The sequence below is a fragment of the Sciurus vulgaris genome (assembly GCF_902686455.1).
Source record: "Sciurus vulgaris genome assembly, chromosome: 8".
Classification (NCBI taxonomy): Eukaryota; Metazoa; Chordata; class Mammalia; order Rodentia; family Sciuridae; genus Sciurus; species Sciurus vulgaris.
Window position 1 is genome coordinate 19,946,992 of NC_136468.1, and position 26,888 is coordinate 19,973,879.

Here is a 26,888-nt window from a genome sequence, read left to right on the forward strand (position 1 = left end):
AAAGAAGGGCTCATGGGAAGGTTCAAAGTGGCATGATAGCATTTTCTCTACTGGGTTTAAAAACTTTCTCTCCCTGGTATGGGAGTAAAAAGGAGGGGCTATTGGAGGAGGGGTGGGAATAATGGTACAAGGGCTGAAAGGAGAAAAAGAGAGCAAAGTTCTACACTCCCAAGGAGAAATATATATCCACCTACTGCAGGCTGAAAGATCCCTGTAAATCAATGATGCATGTAAGTACTAATAAGCATGATTTCTTTCATATGTTTTTAACTTTTGGAATTCTTGGAAATTAACTTTGTCCTCTCTGAACAAAAACCATTGTTCTTTTTCCTTCTTTGTCCCTTTTCCATGTTTCCGTCCATCCATTCATCCATCCACTCACCTACCTATCTACCTACCACCTATCTACCAGCCAATCAGCAAATATGAGGGGAAAACTTAGTTAAGGACTCCTAAAAAGTTTAAGTAGCCACTCAAAGCAGTTTTAAGTTTTATACACCAATGAATGTCCATGTGAGCACACAATAACGTAATCAACAGGAGAAATGCAGCAGCCATGGGAAGGTGCAAAACGCTGGGAATGTTCCTATCATACTTCTCTGTGGACTGGGGGCACAAGGCTCTGGCTCTTTCTAAGAGTGAAAAATCAATTTTGGAAACATACTACAGAAACAAAAATACCACCTTGCTGTGTGTACTCTTCAATTCCATAAATATCCATTAAAGGAAAGAAGAAAGTAGGAAAGGAAAAAAAGAGACAAAGGAGAACAAGGATAGAAAATAAAAGGAACAGATAGGGAAAAACAGAAAAAGACAGGAAATGGCAAAAGAGGATAAAGATACACTAAGAAAGGAAATCCAGATGGGGGAAGAGGGAGCAAAAAGGAGTAGCACGGCAGCTCCTGGACCTTCTGGTTCACTCCCTGATTCTGACTTGGTGAGATAGTAGTGCTATTTGGAATTGGTTAGAAAGACTGGAACTGTGGCACATATTTTAAACCCCTCTATTTAAGCACACGTGGCATGAAACACCTGAAATGTGACTAATCTGAACTGAGATGTCTGTAAGTAGATTTGGAAGTCTGTATAAAAAGAGGGAAAGTGAAATATTTTGGATATATTTAGGTTAAATACGGTATATTTCAAAAATTAATTTTACTTTTTTGCCTTTAAAAACATAGCAGCTAGGAAGTTTAAAATTCCATCTAGGGCTCATGTTACATTTCTCTCAGAATGCATGTTTCCAACACTGTGAGTCTCATTTAATGATTTTAATCAAGGCTGACCAAGGTAGACTTGAACCCCGCAAGCTGCTAAAATACATACCAATATGCTGGACTTTTTCATCAATGACCTCACAGTGGTATGGCCACCGTGTTGGGCTCAGGGGCCCAGAAGAAGAGACACCATATAAATCCCGTGGTTCACGAAGGCGTGGCACCCATCTCCCCAGCTGATATTCCAAGAGTATTTGTGTGGTCCGAGGGAAGAATGGGTCACCAAAAGAGTCAGCTGAGAAAAAGATTCAAACACAACCATGAGTGACAAGAAGGAAAACACCAATTCTTGTGATGTTTTATATAGTTCCTTTTTTCTTTCCAACACTATTCAAGTCATGAGTATTGGTGGATATCATTAGAACTAACAATTGTGGCATTTTAAACAAAAGCATTAATGAAATTTTGTGAGAACTGATTTTTGCAGAGGCTAAAAACTGACTGCTGACCCTGTGTGCTATCAATTTATTCTCACCACACGTCGGTTTCTTGCGGCTCTCCTAGCAGATCATCAACTATTTCATCAGGCTCTCTCTCCAAATGGGTTAAGTGCACTCTGCGACTACAATTCCTCACCACTTACTGCAATTGTTCTCAAAGGTTGCTAGTGATCTCTCAGTCACAATTTTCCCCCCTCAGTTCTCATTCTAGGGTCACAGTGGGGCCACCCCCAGCAGACAGTGCAGTGACCCTGCCTCTTTAACTGTGTGGCATCAATTTACTGAGCTCTCCTTATGTTCATTTCCTTTCCTTTAAGATACTGAAGAAACTGACAACCTCTAACTAGGAACTTTCCAGTGAAATGACCCATATAAGACTCCTGCTCCATTTTAACCAGTCAAAGGTTTTCTTTGCCTTGATTCTGCATTCGCCCTGTGAGAGCCTTCCCCTCGTGCCCCTCAGGTGCAGCCCCAAACCACTTCCAGTTTTGAGCTGCCTGATTTGTTAATTGCAGCTAGTTCAAATGAACTCTTCAAAAATTTAATGTGGCAAAGATTATCTTTTAACAATAGGTTTCACCCAAATTGGAATGAAAAGACTAATCTTTACTAATAAACTAATCATGGCTTTCATTTAATTTCATTACTACTTTCTAATATAAACCAGGTTTACCTAAAACAAACCTTAAAAAACTTAAACTTAAAAAAGCTTAAACTCTAAAATATTCTTATAAAAGTATATACAACATTTCTCATTTTTTTTCCTATTCACCAGAATTAAAATTTCCTATTTTACTCAATCTGATTTTTTTTAGTTTCTTCACTTTTTATTCACTTAAGGTCTTATGATAAAAGGAGGGAAAAATATATGGATAAGTTCAAACCTGTTAATAGTGTACATTGATGAATATCTTCATGTACAAATTTCATGAATGTATCCTCATCCTAAAACAAGAGTGATTTCAAATTTACAAAAACCCAAGTTTCTAAATTCAGAAATTTTTTTATATCTATCTTAGTACTGGGGATTGAGTATATGTCTTCAATGTTTAATAAATGAAGAAATTAAAGAATTATTATGGGCTACTGGTCTCAAAGCAGTATCTCAAACACCCTGGATACCTAAAGTTTGCAACTTTATTCTTCCTCTTCCACCGGGAATGGCAACAATGACTCCAGGGAAAGAATAAGGATTGAAGTTCAAAGGTACCTGATAAACTTGGGAACTCAATTTAAATTAACAACAAAAAGAGACACAGAAAACCAGGAGGCTTTCTTTGGGGGAGCTTATTTTTGGACTCACATACATAATTTTTTACTTTAATAAAATTTAAAAGGAATCTCTCAGAAATATGTGTAAGGATCAGACAAAATATTCCTAAACACTACATTTCTCTCCCATTTTCTTCTTCCATGTTCTTTCTTTTGTGATATCACATACACATTAAGCCTATCTGGGTTCTAGCACCATACAGGCTATGATGTAACACTATAGCATTAGCACACAGAAGAAAATAAGTGGAAATGAATTACAAAAATAAAACCCTAATGATTTAATAAACCTTTTAACAAAACCCAGAAGAATCTTGATCACAATTATTTTCTCAAGAAGACAATGATATAGTTTTTCTTTCTAAATAGGGCATACTGCACACAGTAATAGCTTAGTTTTTCAATTGAATTATGTTCCCAACTTCAAGGGCAATGTTTTAATATCAAATTGATTTTATAATATTTAAATTGGGAATATGTATTTTCTAACATTTTATCTCAAATTAAGTAAAATATGAGAAAAACATACTGATTCATCTTCATCACTGATAGTTCTGTCTGAATAGTCCTCCTTTTCTGAATCTTCTGACATCTCTTCCAGTGTTGGCTTGAAATTTATCACGTGGATAGGCTGTAAGACAATTTCTAAGGGACTTATTTGATAGCCCTTCTTTTTTTGCTGAAGGGTGTTTTTACATTAAATGAGTACTAAAAAATGCATTCAATTGTATTTAATTAACAGTGACAAGACTCTAAAAACTTAATTAGTATGCTAATTAAACCTTTAACTTTAAAGATTTGAAGAAACTTTCTATTACTACAAGAAACACAAAAATCACAATGAAAGACAAAGCAAATAAATAATTTAATTTAAAAAATCCAGAGTACACACAAGTCGTTGACATTCTGTATTTACAGTTAAATGCTACATAGTGATAGAAGGTTCAGAATGACACAGAGGCATTAAAATATAATAAATAAAAATTACAATTCTTATTCAGGCAGTGAAATAGAGCAATAGTTACAAAAGATTTTTTTCTCCTTAATTTTCAGTTGAAGTGAAAATTCAAGTTCAAATGACAACGGGCTCTTCTCTTTATAGTTTAATATTATTCTGTAGATACGGTCTCTATTCTATTCAGTTATATTATTCTTACTGAAATCTCAATAGCTACCAGACGGTTGTATTGGCGATGACCATTATGTGCCTATCCGAGTATTCTCCCACGTGGTTATCATTAAGACAATGGAATAATCGAAATTCCTTGCCAAGATTCTATAGATTGGGAGAGGAATTTACCAATCTCAAATCTATTGGCTTATGCTCCTCTCTCCAGAGTGCTCTGGAACACAGGCTGCACAGAATAACGTCCATCATACATTAACCACAAATGCAAAGAGAAAATCGCGTGTATCGGGAGACTTAAGTGTCAGTCTCGGGGACACACTCCCAATTTACAAGACTGGAGAGGGCACCGCACCGCTCGATTCCGTTTCCTTACAAGTGCCTACGAGGCTCACCACGTGGACTGCAGTGAATCAAACCTTAGCGTCAGCAGAGCCCCACGCAGAGGTGTAACCGGGCTCCCCCGTCTGCGGCAGAGGAGTGCGGGCCCGCACCACCGCCCTCTCCGTGGGAGGCACGACTCCGCCACAAACCCGGGTGGCAGTCTTTCTCCGGCTCACTTCAGCAGGGCACTGCGGAGTGCGGAGGAGCTCATCTTCGCACTTGCTTCCTCCGGGGCGTCCTGCCTCCAACCCTGCCTTCCTCTTCGGCACCTCGTCCCGCCTCAGGCGGCCCCTCACACCCTCCCCGAATCCTGGGCCAGGTCAGTCGTCCCACCCGTGCTGGGAGACTATTTCGAGAACTTCTTAAAACAACCGGATCCGGAGCTAGCAGGAGCTCCACTGTCCTTTAGCAGCCTCAGCCACGCCCAGATCACTCGTTACCTCGGCAACGGTCCCACTCTCGCGAGACTGCGTGCCTCCTCGGGAATCACTTAGCGACCCGCGCTGAGGCAATGGGCTGCGCGCAGGGTTTTGGCAGAGAAAGATGGGGCCGCGGGGCTTGATGGGAACTCGGGGCAAAGTTGCGGGGCGGCCAGAGAGACTGCGGGGTAGATTAGAGCATCAGGGATCTGCGGGAGGATCTGGGAGTGGAGAAGACGGGATAGCAATTAGTCCCCGTTGTACGTGTCGGTTGGTTGTCAGGCCTTTTCTCAGAGAAGGTAGTAAGGCATAATTGTTAAAGATTGGTACTTCGAAGCTCACCTGATCTTAACAGCATGACCGTGGACAGGTTAATTTTCTGGACTAAGATTTCCTCATCCTTTAAATGGATGCAATCATTGCAGCTACTACTTGGAGTTATTAGAAGATTAAATCGAATGTTGGTCTTTGTATGCATGGTGAGTTCCATTCTGTACAATTGTGACTAATGATCTTTATTCTGAAAAATGAGAATTTTCTTTTTAATCTTGATTTGGAGGAATCGAGAACATACTAGGGTGAACTCTCGAAATTCTTATCAGTTTTGAGACTCTTTAAATATAATAATCATTAGCTAACAAACTGAACATTTTGCTGTCTTCTGGGGCATGGCAAATCACTCTATGTGTATTATCTCATCTAGTTACATATGACCTTCCCATAACAGGCTTAGTATTATTTGTGTACATCCCATTTTGATTTTTCCCTTATCTTTACTTCTGGTGGTTAATTTAATGTATTTGGAACAGTTTTCCAAGTATAACGTAAAAAAAAAAAAAAAAGAATGTACAGATGTTTGGTGCCTTCATGAGCCATTAAAAGCTGTGAGATTTGTGATAGGGTGGAAATGGAGATAATGGATTACTGCAATTTGAAAGTAGAATAAAGGGCAAAGAAGTATGGTTTAAGCATGGAAAAAGGCTAACATTATAGATTTTGTAAGTTTCTGAAAATAAGGCTTTTTAGATCAGCAATTTAGAAATTCGAACCTTCCAGATTAGGCCCAAGCTTGAGAAAATAAAGCATAATTTATATAAAGTTTTTTTTGAAAATAAGTCTTCATTGTACCTTATTTTATGCCATACAGACATCACTGAAGGTGACATGCACAAAGTCTTTGCTGTAGTTTGAACTGTAGTTTGAATGTGTCCCCCAAAGTTTCATATATTGTACTTTAACCTCTGTTGAGAGGTTTTAAGGGGGTAAAAACATCTATCCATGGTGTTTAGAGGAGGGGCCTTTGGAAAGTGATTAGGATTTGATAATGCTATCTGGGTGGAATCCCCATGATTGAACATTGGCAACTTTATAATGAGAGGGAAAGAACCAGAGGACACACACACACAGTCTGCCGTGTGATGCTCCACATCCCCTCAGGACTCTGCCAGCAAGAAGACCATCATTAGATGTGGTCCTTTGACCTTGCACCTACAGAACCAGAATGTAAAATAAGCCTCTTTGCTTTAATTATACCCAGTCTAGTATTGTATTAGTGGCAACAGAGAATGGATTAAGACAATCTTTATGTGTTTTTTCTGTTGGATTTTGCTCATGGATAAGCTATAGGATGTCGAATGCACAAGATGAAGCTCCTAGAAAAGGTTATTCAAGAAATAAATGGCAAAGCTAGGATTCAAGTCTCATTATTTTGAGTCCAAATATTTACAAGTCCAAATATGTCAAGGAATCCTTATAAAGAAAAATTATCTTAGTGCATAACAAAAATGCTTAGAAATGCATAACAAAACTTTGAAAATCATATACCTTTATATTTCATTAATTCCACAAATCATTATTGAATGCTCACTGCATGTCAGGGACTGTGCCCAATATAAGGCTACTGTGGGGAACAAAGCATTCTTCACAGAGATTATATTCTAATGGGAGAAAAGAGACAGACCAATAACAACAATAATAAAAACCACTCCTTAATAATACTTGCCGTGGAAGGAGTTAACTCTGGAAAAAATAAAGAGCATAGGGAATGCAGGGTTGGGGGTGGGCCTCAATAGAGTAGCTCTTTTTGAAAGAGTGATGGGGATAGGCCTCTCTAGGCAGATGGTGTTTGACCAGAGGAATGAACCACAAGGATGTCCTTGCCAGCTAGAGGAAGCAAGGACGAGTCCCTGAGAAAAGTGTCGTGAATTATACAAGGCAGTACTGTTCAGCCAAAGCTTAGCTAGAGTCAATATCTCTTTACATAAATAGATTTCATAAGGACTTTTCTCTTTCCCAAGCAAATTTAAAATTATTTTCTTAAGTATCTGCTTCTTTTTAACTCTCAAAATTAAAAAAAAAAAATGTTTAGCTTATTCTCCTATTCCAGATTTAGAACATACTAGAAATGATTTTTTTTTTTTTTTTTGCCTATAAGTTAAGGTGAACTAGAGTCAACTTCTACCAAGGACTTTCTATCAGTCTGAGTTTTTCTTCTACTTCCCTGTGATCTGAGAAAGTTCCTGTACAGACTTGTATAGCTGCTTCTGCCTTTTTGGAAAGATTTACTTCCGTAGCAGCTTTCCCTCTTCTGCTCTTTTGGTGAGATTACTATAAGACTGCAATCTAAAAGGCAATATATTAAAAAAAAAAAAAAAAAAAAAGTGAAATAAGAAAAAAAGGAGAAGACAACCAAAACCATACCCCAAAGGCATAATCACTGGTGTGGGAATCAGGAGAAAACTCATCTTAGCAATATGATCAAATGTAAGTTATGTTGGGAATATAATTTATTTTGTGTAAATTATATCAATTTGACTCTTAAACAGAGACTTAAAGTAGAATCTGAAGTTCTTGGGGCAATCAGTTCTTTATGACATCATAGAAGTTAGTGGTCATAGGAGTTAGGGGCCCTTGAGGTTCCTAACTTTGACTGATGAAGTCATAGGAGGACTTGAGAACCCTGGAGTAGTCTGGTACCATTCTGGGCCTTCCTCAGACCATCTGGGTGTTGGTGACTCAGTATCAGGTCAAACCTCTCAGACTGTCTACAAATTCAAGTCTAGAGATCTGTTCCAGCCAGCAAATAACCAAGACTCAGCTCAAGAGTCATTCCCAGTATCTTTTATCTTAAACTTGTATATATTAAGGACATATAATGGGGGGTAGGAGGGGTTAGCGTTAGGGTTAGGGTTAGGTTTAGGGTTAGGGATAAGGAGGGTGGTAAGAATGGAGGAAGGAAGGACTGTATAGAGGAAAAAGAGGGGTGGGAGGGGTGGGGGAAGGGAAAAAATAACAGAATGAATCAAACAACATTGCCCTATGTAAATTTATGATTTTTAATTTAAAAAAATGGAAAAAAATTGTATATATTAAGTAACTTATTTATCATTCCAGTGTTATCAATATCCACCACTACTATTTGCATTTTGCAGAAATTTGAGTTCCTGCAAAATAAATGACCCCTCATGTTTTACTGCATTTGTGAATAAAAGGTAACTGTCATCTAGTTTATTGTATGTGACTGGAAAGAAGATGCATGGTTTTTACGAAGTATTCTAAAGGTCCAGAAGTTTGTGAAAAATTAAAGGACTTCTTAGTACTTTGTACCTTCTTCTAAAAAAAAAAAAAAAAAAAAAAAAAAAGCGACATGTTTTGCTCTTTGACATGCACATTAATTAAATTTCCTTCAGTTGGAATTATGTGAATTTGTAGGGAAATTCATGGCTTAATAAAACTAAAAGAATATTAAAACCAAAACTATTTTCCTATAAAGTTGATTTTTCTTAAAGTATCTATTTTTCAGAAAGCCACTCCTTATTAGGCTTAAATATCTGAGTATCTCCCTAAAGTTGAATTTTTAAACTAGATAACAATGTACTTTTTCTTCCCTTAGATCATTTTGGCTCCTACTGGAAGATTTAATTAAAAGGTAGATAGCCCGCCTCTCACGTTCCAGGAATTTCCTGCTTACGTTGCTTCCTGCCTTCAGCATTACGTCCTAATATGTCATTGGTCCGTCAGTCAGTCTGTAAGAATTCTCCTCCACGATTGGTTCTGCTCAGCCCGGCGAAATTCCTATGTCTGAGACGAACCATGCGCCATCTTTTTTCTTGCCTTTTCCCCTTCCCCGGTGCAGACGTGAATTCGTCTGGGCAAATAAATAGTTCCTTGTTAAAAAAATAAATAAATAAATAAATAAAATAAAATAAAATAAAATAAAAGGTAGAGGGGGAAATAATTCTTTTAACTTTGCCTTAAGTAAAACATAGTTTATTTTGTTTTATTAAGAATGTGAAATAAGCATGAAGAGCCAGTCTTTGGGAGAAACACCAGAAAGTCGCTTTTCATAGATGGCATTGTGTAAGTTCCGTGTGGCCCTGGGTGGTGCAGTTCTGAGGAGCTCCGAGGGACCAGCGCCTACCTGGGCTGTATTGAGTGTCAGTTTTTACTGCTGGGATAGAGTCCTTCAGTGCTATCTCCAAATGCCACTTTGATACTTTTTAAGGAAGTTTTGTAACGCAGAGTCCTCAGCTTGTTTCACTGAACACACTGTTGGAGTAGACAGCTCCTGAGTGGCAGAAGCCTGGGTGAGTTTAGAAAGAAACAGCACTGGCTGGACACTGACAGCCTTTAGCCACGTGGTTCCCACTAGGGAGAGTCTGAGGACTGCAGTTGTCATCCCCTCTGGGTGCTGAGTCTGTGCTGACTTTGAAAACAACTGAAACTTTTAATTTTATATTTGGTGATGCTAATTTTAGTATTTACTCCTTACAGATTAAGACTTTTTATCTAAATACAGCACATTATTTTTTTCATTTTTGTTTTGTTGTGCTGGGGATAGAGCTCAGGGCCTCATGCTTTCTAGGCAAGTGAGCTACACCCAGCTACACCCAGCCCATTGGAAACTATTAATGAAACGCCTTTAAACTCTAAGTCAAAAGATTATGGGAAGTCCCGTTGCTGGGTTAAAATTGTATATGTAGATGCAGAGTCTTATAAGGGCCCATTTTCAGTTTTAAATCTCTAGTATCATCTTATTACAATGATGAATTCCATTGTATTATATGTGGGAACATAAATATCTGAATTTTCCTAGCAGTCTTGGTTCACATCCAAGGATGTGGGCAAGTGAACACTAAGTTAAAGTTTGCAATCGTGTAGGTAGGACTAGATTAAGAAAAAATGCTGGAGTTTATGATTTTGGATATTGATAAAAAAGTCATCACAATGAAAGCTAAACAGAATCCTCACACGCATTGTTCTGTAACTCTTGTGCCTAGGCAACTTTTATACTTCCAATGTATCATTTAATTTAAAAAATTAAGCCACAACAAAAAAGAGTCATTCCCATAAAGACCCTTTCCCTAATCTATCATTAGTAGGATTCATTGTATTTGGGGACTACAAAGCAGCAGTAATTCCCCTTACCACTTGGAATATCCCCTGCCTGCTTGACAACTATCTGGATAAATTAACTCAAAAAGGAACAAGTGGTTCTTGGGCTAAGTGTGAAATTTCATGAAAAAAACACATGGTCTTCCCTCCTTAGAAACTGTTCCTGAACTGTGCAAGGGTCATCTTTTTTCTACCAAGGACATGTTGGCTCCTAATTCCATAATGTTCCAGCTTCTTTCAACTCCTAAAACAATTTTATTCTGGTATTTGGTATTTAGATTCGATATTAAGTTCCTTTTAAACTTCTAGTTTCTCAAAGTCCCTCTTCTCCTCTCAGAGCAGCCTAGGTGTGTTCCTACTCTGGTGGCTTGGGAAATGGGAGGAAGAGTGGTGTTTTGCTGTTTACATCCATTCTGTCTTTCTAGTTTCTAGCTCCTCACTGTGTTCGGATGAAGATGGGTTGGGGAGCCCAAGGGGTGCGTAACTGGCCAAGTTACTGGCTGCATGGTTGGGTTCACATCCTGTCCTCACCGGGAGAGTAGTGACTCTGACCTGGCCGTTGACCAGGTACTCTCTTCAACGTCCACCCCTACGCGATGATCTCTTGTGACAGACAGGGTTGGTGGGTGGGCGTGGGGGAAGAGTGCTTAAGAGCAGGGGCTCAGCAGCTGACTTCTGGGAGTCAAATGTTCTACCACTTAACAGTTACACAACTATAGGCAAGTTTTTGAAGTTCTCTGTGCTTCCACTTAATTACCTGTAAAGTGGGGATAATCGAGTAGTACCTATCTTGTGGGGTTATTGAGAAGATTCAGTGAGTGAAAATAGGTAAAGTTCAAAGCACTTAGGTGTTATTCACTCTTAACATGTGAGGGGGTGGTCAGAGCCACCAATCTCCTCTTGGCATCTGGTAGTGGTTTTCAAAGTATGTGCCCTGGGACCAGCAGCATTAGCATCATGCGAAAATTTATTAGAATGCAAATTCTAAAGCCCCAACCCAGACCCATGGAATCAGAAACTTTGGGGTAGAACAATTGATGTTTTAAAAAGTCCCCCAGCTGATTCTGATGCACCCTAAATTTTGAGAACTGCTGAAATAGAGAATTAAGAGTGTACTAGGGAACCAGAATATTTAGCTGTGTGACTTTTCGTAAGTTATTTAACATCTCTGTGCCTTGATTGCCTTGTAAATGGGGATATAATGATATCCACATCATAGGGTTTGTTATGAGGATTATATCATTAGCATACATTGTGTTAGATTATAGTAAGTGCTCTCACTTTGTTGTTTCCATTGAGAATATTTGAAGCATACATTCTTAGTGTAGGCTGAGAGAACTTGCTTCTTAAAATGTTGTCTCCAAAATAGCTGCCATCACTGCAGCATCACCTAGAAACCCATTAGAAATGCAGAATCTCAGGCCCCACCCAGACCTGCGGTGAGATTCTGCATTTTCCTTTGGGTAGAAAAGAGTTGAAAACTCAACTCTAGATCTACCAAGAATCTGCTGGGAGTGGATCCTACATAACTAAAAAGGCCACTATTGATGCTGATGTTCACCAAGGATTCAGAAGCCCTGCTGAACTCAGGACAACTGATCCCCATCATTTGAAAAAACCCCCAAGCACCTGTGTTATGAATGTTGGCAGGCGCAAGACAGAAGATGGCATTTTTTTGTACTGAAGAGTGCTGAGTGAGGTTGAAATCCAGTTACACTACTCTTGTGTTTTCTATGATTGCAGTCCTTTTGCAAAATCCTAGAATATTCTGCGAAGATTCCTATCTGGGTAGAAATGACCAGATAGGCCTTCTAAAATCTTATCTTAATGAAACTTTCTTTTTAAGATCATATTTCAAGGTAGCCATCATCACCGAAAACACGATGTGGCAAAATTCTGCTACGCAAACTGCACTAGCGTGAAGCAAGCAGTCAGTATTAGTGGAGCTGAGCTACGGGGGTGAGTTGACACTTGAACTATGAATCTGAGGTCACAAAATGTCATCAAACAGATTAACTTCTCAGAACTCCAGGAACTTTACTACAAAAATGAACAGTAAGTCTAATTAGAGTTCCTCACGAAACTATCATCACTTATCCTGGTGCTGGGCACACACACGAGCACACAGAAACCTATAATTTTCTTTGATCACTTGAGGCTGAAGTATTCCTGTCCTCCCTTTGACTGCTGGTAATTATTTACTACATAATTCTTTGAAAATCATGTTAGAGCTTTGTGATATTTTATCTCCTAGAATACTTTGTTACTCAGTGTTTTATAACTTGTTATCATGTGTCTCCTTGCTATAATGATGTAGCTATTCCCCAGAATCAATGCAGGTGACAGTCTGTGTGAAGATCAGGTGACTTCAAGTTCACTCTTACTTTTAGGAAGAAGGTCTTTGGAGACTCAATAAGCTGGAAACAGTGTACTAAGCCCTCATCTTTGGCAGTTACCAGATTTCTGACTTCTTTCCCCTTTAGCTAAATCACATTGTCAAAACTAAAGCTTTAGTCTCTCAAGCTGCCTCTTGTACATCAGCAGATGCTCTGAAGCAGGAGCAGCCCTGGCATAAATAAAGAAAAAGTAACATAGTACAGGTGACACATGGCTAGGAAGCTAATGAAAAATTATCAGTAATTACATTAAAGATAAAAGGACAAAATATTCTAGCAAAAACTCAAAGACGATCAGAGTGCATTAAAACCCAAACCCAAAATATATGATTTTTAGAGACACCCATCTAAAACTAACGGATATATAAAAGTTGGAAGAAAATAGATGGACAGATTTATATCATGAAAGAACCATCCAAGAGAAAGATACAGCAGCAATATTCAGAATAAAAAAATAAGCTTTAAGGCAAACATCTTTGCTACACAGAGAAGATCACTTCAAAACGATAAAATATTAAATTCACTAGGAAGATAGAATGATTCTAGATTTTAACGCACCTAAATTTGCTTAAAATATAGAGAGTAAAAGTAACAGGGAAATAGACAAATTCATAATCATAATGGTAGTTTTTTTTCACTTTTCTTAGCAATAGAACAAAGGAAAAATCAGGACATGAAATGTTTGGACAGCATAATTAATAAACTTGACACAAATAGTCATTGTACTTGGATCCAGACCTTGTTACTTTATCTTCTAACTCCTATGGAAGAACATATACTTAGGATCATGAGATCTTTTTTCTTATCCGTTCTTCTAGTTGGAGCACATGTGCAAGCAAGAGTAGTTTCCATATCAAACAAGGAACTATAGTATTATGTTTTTAAGGTCATATCCGGGATGTGTATATTATAAAGTTAATTTTCATTTGCCCCTAATCTTATCAATTTTGTACTAGTACTATAGATTGTATTCTTTTCACTGCTTAATTCTGTAAATTGATCTTGATGACAATTATCTAGACTTATTCTTGTTAGGACAGAACAGTAAAAAAATTAGTATATATTTTTACAGTGACTTAATTTGCCAGTCTTATTGATAGAATTTAGGAAACCGTTCAGACACTCTGGACCCACAATTTAGAACTTTTGTGAGAACCCCAGATTTCAAATCAATTAGTGCTACATAAGTAGGCAAAATTAATATGAAAAAATATCTTTGGGTTCCAATGCAATCACCAGAGCCCTGAAAGTACCAAGTATTCCTTAAATGAACGGTATGTTTGTAAGCCCCTCTTAGGAGCAAGAGGAGTGGTATGTGACTACACTGGGAATAAGAAGCAGGATAAAGTGAATGTAAGCAAAAAGAACCAACATGGTTTCGGCACCATTATGAAAACACAAGTACCTGGAACAGAAGCAGACCTCAAATGGATCAGCAAGCTTTCCTTTATTCTGCAGCAGAGTTAATCAGGCACTGGAGAGGCTCCTTTTCTGGGTAGAAAAATGGCTGCCAGTTACAGGAGTGGTTTGAGCATTATAGTTTACAATGAGGGTGGTTTGATTATGAGCGACTGAAGCAGGACGTGTTGGTTTGGACAGTCAGGAAAGAAGTTGTAAAAAACCCAAAACTCAGTGTCACCAGGAAAAGCTCAGAACTCAGTGTTCGCTGCTTATCTTCTTTCTCTGGGATTCATTGTCTCCCTTTTTGCTTTTTTCCTTCCAGAACTCATTAGCAATGGGAAAGGGTAAAAGTCCAGGGCTCAGCGTTTCAATCTGCCTCCTCCCTTCAGGACCCATTGTGGTTGGGAAGGGATGAAAGTTTGCTTTTTTTCCCTTGGGGCCCATTGTTACTGAGAGAGGATTAATGATTGCCTTCCTCCTCCCTCTTCCTCTGGGTCAGTTAGTTTTGGGGGTTGTCATTTCCTGTCCGGGGGGGGTGTCATTTTCTGTATCCTTCACTGATAGGTTTATTTTTAACAACAACAACAACAACAAAATCCCTCTTTTCAAACTATTCCATACATGTTTTGTCAGTTGTCCACATTAGAACACTTTTGAATATTTGGTTAGAAAAATTACCTCTAATAAGAAGCACTTAAAAATATGGAAAAAAGAGTAAAACCAATAGTCAAGGTGAAATATAGGATTTGCCATGCCACCATCTTTATTTTAACAGACACACCTCTTGCAATCAGTATAGTACATAAAAGTATGTGAGGCAAAGACATTTGGAGGAATTCCATTTATTGTGGATGCATTTTCACAATACATTTTTATTGCAGCGATCAATTATCAGTGAAAAATATCAAGTGTTTATAACATTTTAAAGAATGGCAGATTCACAGAACATGCTAGTCAGCTTGCAGTTTTATCTCTTAAAGATAACAGAGAATTGTAATCAAACAAGTCAAAGAGGAATTTGTTTTCCCAAAGGTTAAATTCAAAATGCATAAAATTCTACCCTAAAACTTATTCCATCTAAACACTGGAATAAAAGTCAGGATCGATACATTCCTCAACTTTAGATTTTCTAGAAAATATATAAAATAGCAATCAGGAGAAGCTCTTGTTCAAAAATTCATCAAAACAATGTTCCCTCACCATTGGCCTTAATTCAGATGTTAGACCATTTCACTCCAATGATAGGAATTCTCTACATGGGAGCCTCACGTAAATTCTAGCTCATTTTATCATAGACTTGTGTCTACTCTGTCATGGGTGGATGGCTTGTGCAATCTTGGTGGCTTTCCTTCCTTTGGTCCAGGTTTGCTAAAAGCTAGGGGATCCAACTAACCTTACCTTTCCTGGTTTAAGAGGAAGATAGACTTTGGAAGGTAGCGCTTACTCCTCAAGCCAGCCCTGCCCTGGCTAGCTTTTCTGGAGAAGTGTGTGACTTATAAAATAGTCATTTGGGATGCTCTCTCAGTGTGGCAGGAATGGAGCTTAAGACAATTTTGGCTAAGTCAACTGAGGTATGAATTTACATGGTGAAACTATAAGCATTAAGTCTATACTAGGACATTTTTGCCAAATACTGGAGTACCCGTTCATCACCTACTGTGATGAATAAAGACTTACATGCTAAATTAAGATCTGATATCTGGATTGTGTGTGTACAAATGGTGAGTCAGCAAAGACTCAGGAAAAAATAATACTAGTAAAATTTACATATAGTTTTGAAATTTCAGAACATGATCAACTTATGACAAGTACCAATGACTAATAAAGTAGAATAGAAGTTTAACTTGAAAAATATTTCAGAGTATATGAAGGTAGGGTACTAGTATATGAAGGTGTCATGCCTCCTAAATACTAGACTTACTCTACTTCTCTGCTTCCCTTCCAGACATGGGCCAAAGTTGGTCTTTGTTTATATCTCTGTCTAGAATTCCAATCTGTGCAGTATTGTCACTGAAATTCTTGTCTTTAAATCTTTGCAAAGGAAGAGACCTTAGCTATCATGTTGGCCAACTTGCTATGAACTTCATTGTTACAGGTAAGTAGGTTTGAACTTGATCCAAATGGTAGATTTTGTAAAATTCACACTGGGCTTCAAGATTGCCTTTAATTATAGACTAAACACTATGTCTTATAGAAAATTTCAACTCCTTTTGACACTTCTAATCTCTCTTTTCAATACTTTTTTAATAAGTCATTGGGCATTGAAAACATATCCATACCTATCTGCCATGTTTCTGTTGGCAAATATGAAATATTAATATAATATTGTGTTTTTTAATTTTTAAAGAGCTGTGATATTGGCTAGTTACAAAGACATACTACTAAAAATAATAGTCTAGCACATGAAAAGCGCTCTACTGTTAGTGTGTTTGTATATGTGTATGCACATACATACATACATAATCGGGTAATCTAAAATGTGGGTCAGGCTTCTACACTATCAAAGAAATCCACAAAGCAACCAACCTAAAAAAAATCAGTACCACTGTCAGCTAAAATAATAATCCAATTTAGATATGAATCAGCACAAAAAAGTAATACCTTAACAGTACATCTTCTTTTTTAAAAAAGACATCATTATTGCAGAATATCAAATCCAAAATGGGTTACTTTCAGAAACAGTTACCATGGCCTACGTAGATAATTTCTTCCATGCTTTATTCTAAAGTGCAGAAACAATATGACTCCTGTATTAACAACAACAACTATGGTTCATTTTTCTAGATACTGCACACATTCCTCAGGCAATCTTAACCTCCTGTTGCTGACTTCCAATGTGGTTGGTATCATTCTTCAGGCACGAGTTACGAGCAGTAGAAAAGTCTCTATTTCACAGCATGGGTTTCTTTAGAAACAGGCTCCTGTGCAAAGGCAGTACTTTTACCATGAACATCTCTAGATGTGACTATTAAATATAGTGATCATATACATTGGTTTACTGGGATATTGAAAAACAAAAGAAAATGAACCCAATTTTGTAAATTGACATAAATATAAAACAGAGCAAGTAGCCCTCTACAAGTGAGGTGGTCCAGCGTCTTGAGCTTGGGTTCCTTCTTGAACTGTCTCAAACCTGCTAAGAGAAGAGAAATTTAAATCGACAGCCGAGAATATTTCACCTAGATGGTTTATGGCAGAAGGAAACAAAACAAAACAAAACAATTATAGTGTGGCAGGAATAAATATTTCTGAAAGGGAGAATTACTGTGGACATTCTATTCAAATGTATTCTTTTATGCTACCCCTTCTGTTGATTTTTTTTTTTTTTTTCACTTTTCCTATCTTTCTCCTGTATGTTCCCTTTTCATATCTTGACCTTTGGCTTTGCTTGTGGCATTCAGAGTCCAGGAGGTTTTAAGCTTCACTGAAAGGCCAGAAAATTCTAGGGTGCAACCAGAATAGGCACACCTGACTGGCAGTCTGTTAGGGCCCCATCAACATAGAAGGGAGCAGCAGCGAATATTCATCTTTGGTTTTCTCCCATTTTTCTCCTAGCAATCTCCTATTCTTATACCCAGACCCTTGAGACTTGCCTGACCACAGTCCTATCCTTATTCCATTCCCCTTCCTTCTTATCTAGCTGCTAAAAATCCTTGCTGAGGTATTAACCGATACTAAAGTGTTGTGAATTTGCATTTTCGATGTGTTGTGCATTTTCATTACAAAGGAAGACAGTATGATAGGTAGAGAGTTTGACATTTTGGAGCAGATGACCTAATCTACTGGCTGATTATCTCAGCTTTGGGTCTGCTGGGCCTATTCATATTATTGCTGTAGAAGGAGTTCAACAGCATAGACCAGGGAGAAGAGGGTGGCGTGTGTTAAAACTGTCACCCTCCTATCTGGTACCACCATGTTGCACAATTCCTGGGAGTACCACTCATGCTGGATTGTATGTGAGTGGTGTTCCCTGAGTCCTGGCACACCAAGTCATCTTTACTTCACTTCCCAGAGCTCTGGCTTACAGGAGTGTGTCCAGAGGGATTCCATTATACCTGTGAGGACAGCCTATGGACAGCTCAGAGGCGAGGCCACTTCTGAAAGTTCAGCTATCTATGCTAGAAGAAACACTAAATCTTAGGCCAATAATTTCATTCTTTCTTTAAAAAACAAACAAAATTCTTCCTCTCTCCTGCCACCAACATAAAAATAATGCAAGAAAATTTAAAACTACGTTTCCTGCTGAATAAGAATGCAGGCTCCAATCAGAGAGCTTCACTGGCAATCCAGGTTTTCCTACTTACTTGCTGTGTGCCTTTAGGAAAGTTACTTAATTTCTCAGTGCCTCATTTTCCTCAGCTGTACAATGGGAATGATAATACTACTTCCCTTGCGTGCTGGTTGGAGGACCAAATGGGATAGTAACAGCACCCGGCATAGGGTGGATGCTCCCTCATAGTGGTTTGTAGTGGTTGGTGATCAGTCTTACCAGGTGCTTTTATATATTTAGCAATCACTTGGAAATCTGAACTTATTTAAAAGTCACTTTAAGCAGAGAGGCTGGCTAGTAGGTTTTACTGGAATGAAAGAGCGATATATAACTGATAGAGAAGATAAGTAACTTACGTAGGCAGCTACACCAGACTTAAAAACGTGCAGAGGGAATGCTCTCATTTCAGTGAAACCTTTGACGTGTTCTTTGGCCCTGAGTTTGCTGAAGAATTGCTTCTGTCCCTAGAGTTCTGCATCCACCCAGAAGCAGTCTGACCTTACCCTCTGTTGGTCTCTGATTTCTTTTTTAAAAATTTTCCTCTGTTAAAAGAGAAGACTGGATCTGTTTCTCGAGATGGAGAGGGGCTTCAGTAGGGGCTGAATTGGCTCCTTAAACAATAGGGGCCCTATTTGTATCCTTTAGATGCTGTCCAGAGCCCCCTCTTGAAGACCCAGCTTTCCCTTCACCTAAACGACCAAAAGTAAAAGAGGCATTCTAAGCATTCTTAGCCATTAGTTTTCACAGGTTAGTACATTTTGCCTTGTGAATATTATTTTAATTGGTTGCCGTGGTAACCTTGGGCCTGAGGCTGCTGGCAATGTCTCCTAGAAGAGTTCCAGAAAACAGCTCTGGATCTACTCAGGAAAACAGACACCTCTCCCTAAGGATCTGTTTTCCTCAAATGACTGTGGCACCAAGCCGGGACCTTGCAAAAATACACAGACCCCGGTTATCCCATGTGGCCCTCTCTGCTGACCTTCCTGCCACTATAGGGTATCTAGAGCAATGCCAAAGGCGCCCTGAACTTTTCCTTTTACCTGACTACCTGTGGGTCTTTTAGAAACCAAGGGTCAGGCACAGACAGAACTGTGGGTCAGTGATATTTCTCCTGTGACAAAATGTTATACGACAAAATGTTCACCAAGAAAATAAACCTCTGAAACACCAGTCCTCCTAGGAGATTACCTTAGTGGGGGACGTGACCTTATCCACAGACTGCTTTTCCCAGAGGTTCCGTTTGCCAGATACGTCTCCTGGCCTCAAGTCCTAATGAAGAAAGAAGAGAAAGCAGAAGCAATTGATAGGTAGCCATTTATATTTTCTGACCAGGTCTAAATCAATGAGCACATCCATTGTCTTGTTTGGATCAATTTGTTGTTTAGTACACTTGATCCCAGTGATCTCGAGGGGGTGGAATTAAAAGAACCATTCACTGTTATTTGATTTTATACGGACCTCGACCTGTCTGATGGCATGAGAGTGGGCTGGAATGTCATACAGCATCTGGGTCCTTGTCCTTCACCAAGGACTGACTGTTTATTGGACAGTGAAATTAGAATTTAAGCCTATTCAAAATAACATGGTCTATTTTTAACTTTCTATAAAAAGTGAAAGGGCTGGGGCTGTAGCTCAGTGGCAGAGCGTGTGCCGAGCATGTGTGAAGCTCTGGATTTGATCCTTAGCACCACATCAAAAAAACAAAACAAAACAAAAACAAATAAAATAAAGGCATGCTATCCACCTACAACTACAAAAAAAAAAATTGTTTTTAAAGTGAATAGAGCATAGGTTATTTGAAAATAATTCTTTTGGGGTTTAATCAGCATCTTGTCCCTTAGAGATTGATTTTCTTTCACTGTACCCCACCATGTCCCCAACCCTTACTGCATTAGTGCGTTTAGTACTTCTGGTTGCCAACATTGCATTTCCTTGCCTAAGGCCTTTCTCTGGCTGGAGACGCCCACTTGCCTGCAGAGTTCACATCTCAGGAGCAGCTCTCAAGCACTGACCGGTGAGCATGAGAACAAGAATGCCTCTCAGACTCTCGGGCCCGGGTAGGAAGTCTCAGAAGCACATGTTCGCCAGGCTTCCAAGGTCTCCCCAGCGGGATTCAGTTTTAACACAGTCCTCACTCTCTGCTTTCTTCCCCCATCTCAATCCCTGTAGTATTTTCTTCACCGCCCAAATAAACTCCTTGCACTAGGGTCACTGCCTTGGAGTCTGATCACCCAAGCTAAGACCTTTCACTAACTGCACTTTCCTCCCACTAAGAACACTTTGTGTTTCCTAGGGGCAAGTGGGTAATTCAGAAGTAGATCAGCAGAACCTAGCCCCACAAAAGTAAACATCTATCACAAATTGTACCCGTAAGAGAAGTTGACAGTCAATGACGTATGTAAGTACATGTGGGGATCTTGGGAAGGAAACCCGAAAATATGATCTGTAACAGTTATATAGCTTTGAGCCTTTATTTACTGCCTCATAACTAATTTTGTTTGGATGAGGATCCAAAATTCTGTTTCCATTTACTTTTTTTCCAGCATCTGCTTATATTAGTACTTGGCAAAAGGTAGTTTATAGAAAATAAATGTGTTGTAGTGAAATAGGACTGCTTATTTTGGCAAACTCTTTTCTCGTTTAAAAAGGCAAAGCTCACAGCAATTGCATTTATCCATGGACGCCAGTCTAACCGAATATATTTCTAATACATAGCATTGAAATCTCAATACTGAAAATGCACTATTAAATGGTACCATGTGAAGCATTTCAGATTTGCCTTAATCTTATTGAATTTCTGGATTTCCTCTGTGGCACGAATTCCTGATATTCTATTAGAGTTATACCTATTTAACTTGGAGACATTAAGCAACAAATCAGGATTTTTTTTTTTTAAGAATTCCCAATGTAGGTAAAAGTTGCCAAATTGTCTGGAAGACCGTTTTAAAATTTTGCAAAGTATTATTAGGAACGTGCTGATGGAAGATCTGAAAAGTAGCAATTATCACATTATTTATTTGATTTGTACGCAACAAATATTTTTATTTCACATGAAGGTTCTTTTACCTGAGAAAATGGATTGCATTTTCCTAAAATCCTGCCAATGAATCTCTTGAGGTTACTTAAAGAGGTTAAAGAGTCAGTTTTAAGAAAATATTAACATCCTTAGATCAAAGAGGAAATATAAATGGAATTACCTGACCAGACTACATTTTACAGAAAGACCCACTCCGGAAGAAGAGGGAGAAATGAAGGCAGGAGAGGCAGGTTTCCAATCAACCAGAGACCAAAGAGTGAAGAAGAGAAGCCAGCTGAGAAAGACATTGTTGGTTGTTGGGTTTTTTTAAACAAAAAGAAAGACAAATTAGCTTTTAAATTACTGCATAACATATAGTTCAGACACAAAGAATAAGACAAAGCAGCTAAAACAGACAATTAGAATTGAATTCCAGTTACAAAATTACACTGAAATCCTGTAAATTCTCTCCACAAACAGCTTGAATGTCCCAGTAAGAAATAGGTCAGTGTTTAAATTAATACATTAATTTTCAGGACTCCCAAATAATATTGAGTTGGCAAACTGCTCTGAGCACTTGTAATTCTTAACATCTATGAAAATTATTACTTAACTACTGGTAGAGGATGGTTTTTCTCTGCAGTGAGTTTAGAAGTCAACACTTTAATCCTATGATTTACTTCTGTTCTTCATCTTGGCATTTCACTGGATGAAGACCATTTTGTTCCATTAACTTCTCTATGATTTGGTCCTAATGGCTGCATATCTATGCAAGCACAAACCTAACTTTCTCCTCTATCCATCCGTGTCAAGGAATATAAGCAATGGGCTGGCCATAAACCGTCCTCACTCCCAAATCAGAAGACAGCTTTATGGCTCTCCTAATTACTGTTGTTTTTAAGTAATCTTTTGACATTGTGGGCTCATGATCTGTCTGGCCAGAGTCCCAATGGTGTCAAACAAACAAGTTTTCCATGAAGGACCAAGATGGAAACACAAATGGCTGAAGAGGCTTGGCAGTAAGAAAATAAGGAAAAGAGGGAAATCAACATCAAGAGTGCACCTCTCCATGCTTCAAACATGTGTTCAAAGTATAATTTTAAAAATGAAAACACAGCACAATGATGTGGGTCAAGCCACAGAGATTTTAGCCACAGGCCAATAGTGTGAGATCCTGTGGATGAGACCCAAGATCCTCGATTGAGCTGTCTTCCTAAACTACCTTTCTTGGGTTTTTTGCCTTTCTACCTTATGCATCTGTAGGATTCTTCCAGCACTTTCCATACTGCCAAAATTTCACCTTTTCTGTGCTGGACCCATAGTGTCTGGGAATCACACTTCTACCTTGCTGAACTCCAAGGCATACTCTCTCCCAAAGAGATTGCCCTGTTTGCTGTCCATTTTTGGACATGATACTGGGTTGCTAGGTCTAAAGTATGGGTCACCACTACTTCCGCTGGAACACGCACAAAACTTAAAGTGGCTTAATAAGAACATAAAACCTAGTATTTTATTTACAACATCAATTACAATTTGATTTCTTCTAATATGTTCCTTATTTAGGAAGACACCATAGTCCACAGAATCAAATGTGAGAAGACATCACTAAAGTCATATGAACTGCCATATTCTTTCCTTTAACCTCTACCCTCTAGGAGGTGGTCTAGCAAATCACTTACTAAATTATAGGTAAAGCAGGCATCGATTCTGTAATTACCCTGTCCTGCCTTTTATGAGGAGGCTGTCAATAATCCTAGAAAATATTATTCTGTAGCACGTGGGAACTCTGACACAGTTATGCCAATTATAATAATAACTAAATTTAATCTTTTAAGTCTTTCCATTAGAATGACATAAAGATATGATAAGACTATCAGTGAAAGTGCCAATAAACAAGTAGGGAGCAAATCCTGGATCAAATTTATGAGAACAAGTTGATACAGAAATGAAATAGATCATCAGTGCTATAAACCTGAAAAAAATTACCATCTCCTCTAAATAATGTACCATATTCAAAAGAGGAAAACGTTTATCTTTCCCTCCTTGTTCCTTTTCTATCTTGAGAGTTCTTCACAGGGTCCATGATTTTCTTGAACTTGTAGATGTTGTGGGGGAGAGTTTTCTTAGATTTTACTAGGTTTTCAAATGGGTCAAAAAGTTTACTAGTCATTGGCCTGGAATCATAAACTTTATATAAATTGTCATGGTTTGGTTTTTGAAATAATTTATACTCTTTGAGTTATCATGGGTACTGGGGAAACAACACACTAAAGAGCAAATACTTTTTGGATATGGTTTCCTGTCTCAACTGTTTCCTTTCGCAGGACCTCCTTTCCCATATGTAGCAGGAAAGGGGAAATGTTGTTCTTGTCAATATATAAAGATTTTCCAATTGCTAATTGGGTTTACATTGGTTTATGCCTCTTGCAAATCCTTATGCAAAGAATCTTGGGTTGAATATTAATTAAATGACTCAAGGAATTATACCCAAGAATATGCCCAAGAAGGATATGTATCTGGTTGCAGTGGTGCATGCCTGTAATTCCAGCAGCTTGGGAGACTGAGGCAGGAGAATCCTGAATTCAAGGCGAGCCTCAGCAATTTAGAAAGACCCTAAGCAAGTTAGGGAGACCCTGTCTCCACATGTGAAAAAAAATTTTAAGGGGTTGGGGATGTTGTTCAGTGGTTAAGTGCCCCTAGGTTCAATCCCTGGTACCAAAAAAAATCAAACACTTCCATCTTTTTTTTTATTGGAAAGTTATAAAATTTAGTGACTTTGGAAATTATATGTGGAGCCAACAGATAAAATTAAATGCTGTTATGTCTCAACAGCAGAGGCTTAGGATTTGGAAGGTTTTTCTTCTAGAATGTAGGATTAATGGCAGTTAACTCTCTGTTGTCCTGGTTACCAACAAAGGTATAAAGCCATTCTAACAGAACACTCAGCAATATATAGTGGGGAATTTATATGTAAGGCACTTATCACATACACTCAAAAAGAGTTAAAAGAAAAATTTTATAGTAAGATAGCTACACTTGATAAATGAGAAAATTTTAGATATTCAAAAACAACACTCGAAATCAGGTTTTCTAGTTGCTAAATTTACCAGTTATGGGAAAAACTGGCCCCAACTTTACTAGTTTCCAATTTTTTATTGTTTTCCTTTGCAGGTGTTGATAACAAAATGATAGCAATTATTTCAACAACTACCTTTTTAGGCCAACTGCATTTTTATGCCAAGTTATAGAAACTGGGTAAATTAGAAAATATGGGTTCAAAATGGCCAACACACACATTCTTTGGGGAATAAGTATAGAAGTCCTCATACTAGAGAAGTAGCCAAAGTAATCGGACATTTCGTTTTCAAATTCCCATCTGTAGTTTCTAGAAGAGAAGCTACACCAGCAAAAGGTCTAAGTTTGAACTGCCCTAACATTCTGGTTAAGTCCTCTCTCAGGGTGGAGAGGTGATCTGGCTCCACTTCACCCTCTGCGTGATTATGGTTAGGTTGCCCAGGACTGTCTGCACATCCTACTTGCTTTTCACTCAGCAGACAACAGAAGCACTGTCTTTCCTAAGAAAACAGACCAACTGCCAGTTTCCTTCTGTAGCTGGAAGCTGAGATCCCAGAAACTCAGATAAACCTGCAGCTACTTACTGAAGGTTTGGGAGCAGGCGACTTGTTCCCATCCGGGGTTTTAGTTAACCATTCATTGATGCGGCTGGAAACTCCCACCTTCAGGCCAGCGGTTTCCTACAGAGTCAACCGTCCAAAATATTAAAGAAAAAAGTAAACTTTACTTGGGAAAGGGTCTTGAAAGCAACCCCCAAACACCATTAAGTATTATTTTACAGAACCATAAACCTAAAAATTGATTATTAAAAGAATATCTGTTTTTTTTGTGTGTGTGTATACCTCACACCATCCCAACCCAGAGAGTTAGCAATTAACCTCAGGCGCCTTAGAGGTCTGTGGCCAGGGCTAGTACACAGGGTTGCTTCCTGAGCGCATCTACCCTGAACTTGCTTTTATGGTCACTGCAAAACAAAGTACAAATTGCGCCTTTGCCACTGCTTTTATTGTGAACTACTGTGACTTCTAAAACAAAACAGGAAAAAAAAATCCACTTCTCTAAACTTAAAAGACTAAAATCATAAGCTCACCTTATTTGGTGTGCCTGATGCAGTGGGGGAAGAAAACACATTCCCTTTCTCCCACATGCTCTTGATATTGCGTACACCTTCAGCAGGAACAGGAAGATCAGAGGCTGCTGGCTTGGTAGGTTTTGCAGTTTTTGTTCCCTGAAATATGTGAATTATTTTTAGGATTGGTGCTGAGAGGTTTGTCCTTATAAAATTAGAGGGAGCTGGTCTTCCTCAACAGGATCATTTAAAAATTTTATTGTGTATATATCTTCATCAAAAATGAGTCATATTTTCTGTTGTAAAACCATACTCTGATGACGTATAGCCCTCAAAACAAACTGTAAGAGCTTTTGAAAATGAAATATGCTTTCTAATGGCATGTTGTTTATTTTTAAAGTGACATCTAACTTTTTTTCATTAAGAGACACATTTTAAATGCTTACTTTGTGCAGGGCACTTTGCTAGGTTCTGGGTAAAAGGGGGTGTTCAAAATGACTGTCTGCTCTGTAAGCTTCTGTGGGTTTAGGTTTTAACAGAAAGATGGCAACTAGTTACACGAGTGTTTCTTTCACATTGTGGAAAGTGCTATAAGAAATAATGAGTGTTATAAAGCTTGGCAAAAGGGAGACAGAATACTTAGTTTTGGAGCATAAAAAGACTACTCTGAGAAAGTGATGTTTAACCCGGATCTGGCAAATGACTCAGAATTAGTAAAGGGATCAAGTGGAGCAAACTCCATTGTATGCCAAGGTAACAGCATGTGCAAATGTCCTGGAGCAGGGAAGTTTTTCAAAACTGAAAGACAGATACTACTGAATGGTGAATACACTGGAAGGAAGGAAAATATGGATGTAAGTAAGAGAGGTATGCATTTGAGATCCTTTCCCAGCAGTGAAGAAACATATCCAGAACAGCACCAGTTTCTCCCCTGGTCTTGCTTTGTGGCCTGTGGTCAAGATGGTCAGCTACAATGAGTGGCACCAGCAGTGGCCATGGCTTAAAAAAGGATTTTGCCAGTCTATGCAAAGTCCGAAGTCTCTCTTGGTTTCTAATGACTTATTGGTGCCACGGCTAACTGAATCACAGAAAACAGCTGTCTTATCTTTAGTGGATGTTCATCTTATGAGTAAAAATCACGTCTCAATTGTTAGGACTTGATTATTCATTTCACACATCAGCAGCTCCCTCTATTTCTTATTCCCTCTTATCATTTCTTTGCAAACTACCTTATAGGCATCTCCATCCTAGAGTACAAAGAAATGAGAAAAGTCAAACGGATGCAGCTACTTCATTGCGGACACTCTGATTCAGGAGGCCAAACCCACTGGCTGAAGTCTACGCAGGGA

General features: G+C 38.5%; 2 protein-coding genes across 11 annotated transcripts in view; both read right to left on the reverse strand.

The window, feature by feature from the left end:
* The window catches only part of AGBL3 (AGBL carboxypeptidase 3), a 76,924-nt gene extending 69,633 nt beyond the window's left edge, over positions 1-7,291 (reverse strand). The window contains exons 1-3 of the mRNA XM_079150178.1: positions 3,519-7,291; positions 2,602-2,662; positions 1,327-1,512 (exon numbers count right to left, since the gene is read on the reverse strand). Of these exons, the coding sequence (XP_079006304.1) occupies positions 1,327-1,512; positions 2,602-2,662; positions 3,519-3,581 (310 nt within the window). The 5' untranslated portion in view covers positions 3,582-7,291. The remainder of the gene's footprint in view (positions 1-1,326; positions 1,513-2,601; positions 2,663-3,518) is intronic.
* Positions 7,292-14,849: 7,558 nt separating this feature from the next.
* The window catches only part of CALD1 (caldesmon 1), a 175,360-nt gene continuing 163,321 nt past the window's right edge, over positions 14,850-26,888 (reverse strand). For 9 of the 10 annotated variants that reach the window (XM_079150160.1, XM_079150162.1, XM_079150166.1 and 6 more), the window contains 4 exons: positions 25,561-25,698; positions 25,055-25,150; positions 19,568-19,648; positions 14,850-17,245 (listed from right to left, as the gene is read on the reverse strand). In XM_079150160.1, coding sequence (XP_079006286.1) covers positions 17,237-17,245; positions 19,568-19,648; positions 25,055-25,150; positions 25,561-25,698 — 324 coding nt within the window. In that variant the 3' untranslated portion in view covers positions 14,850-17,236. The remainder of the gene's footprint in view (positions 17,246-19,567; positions 19,649-25,054; positions 25,151-25,560; positions 25,699-26,888) is intronic. The other variant, XM_079150159.1, reaches the window with a different exon arrangement.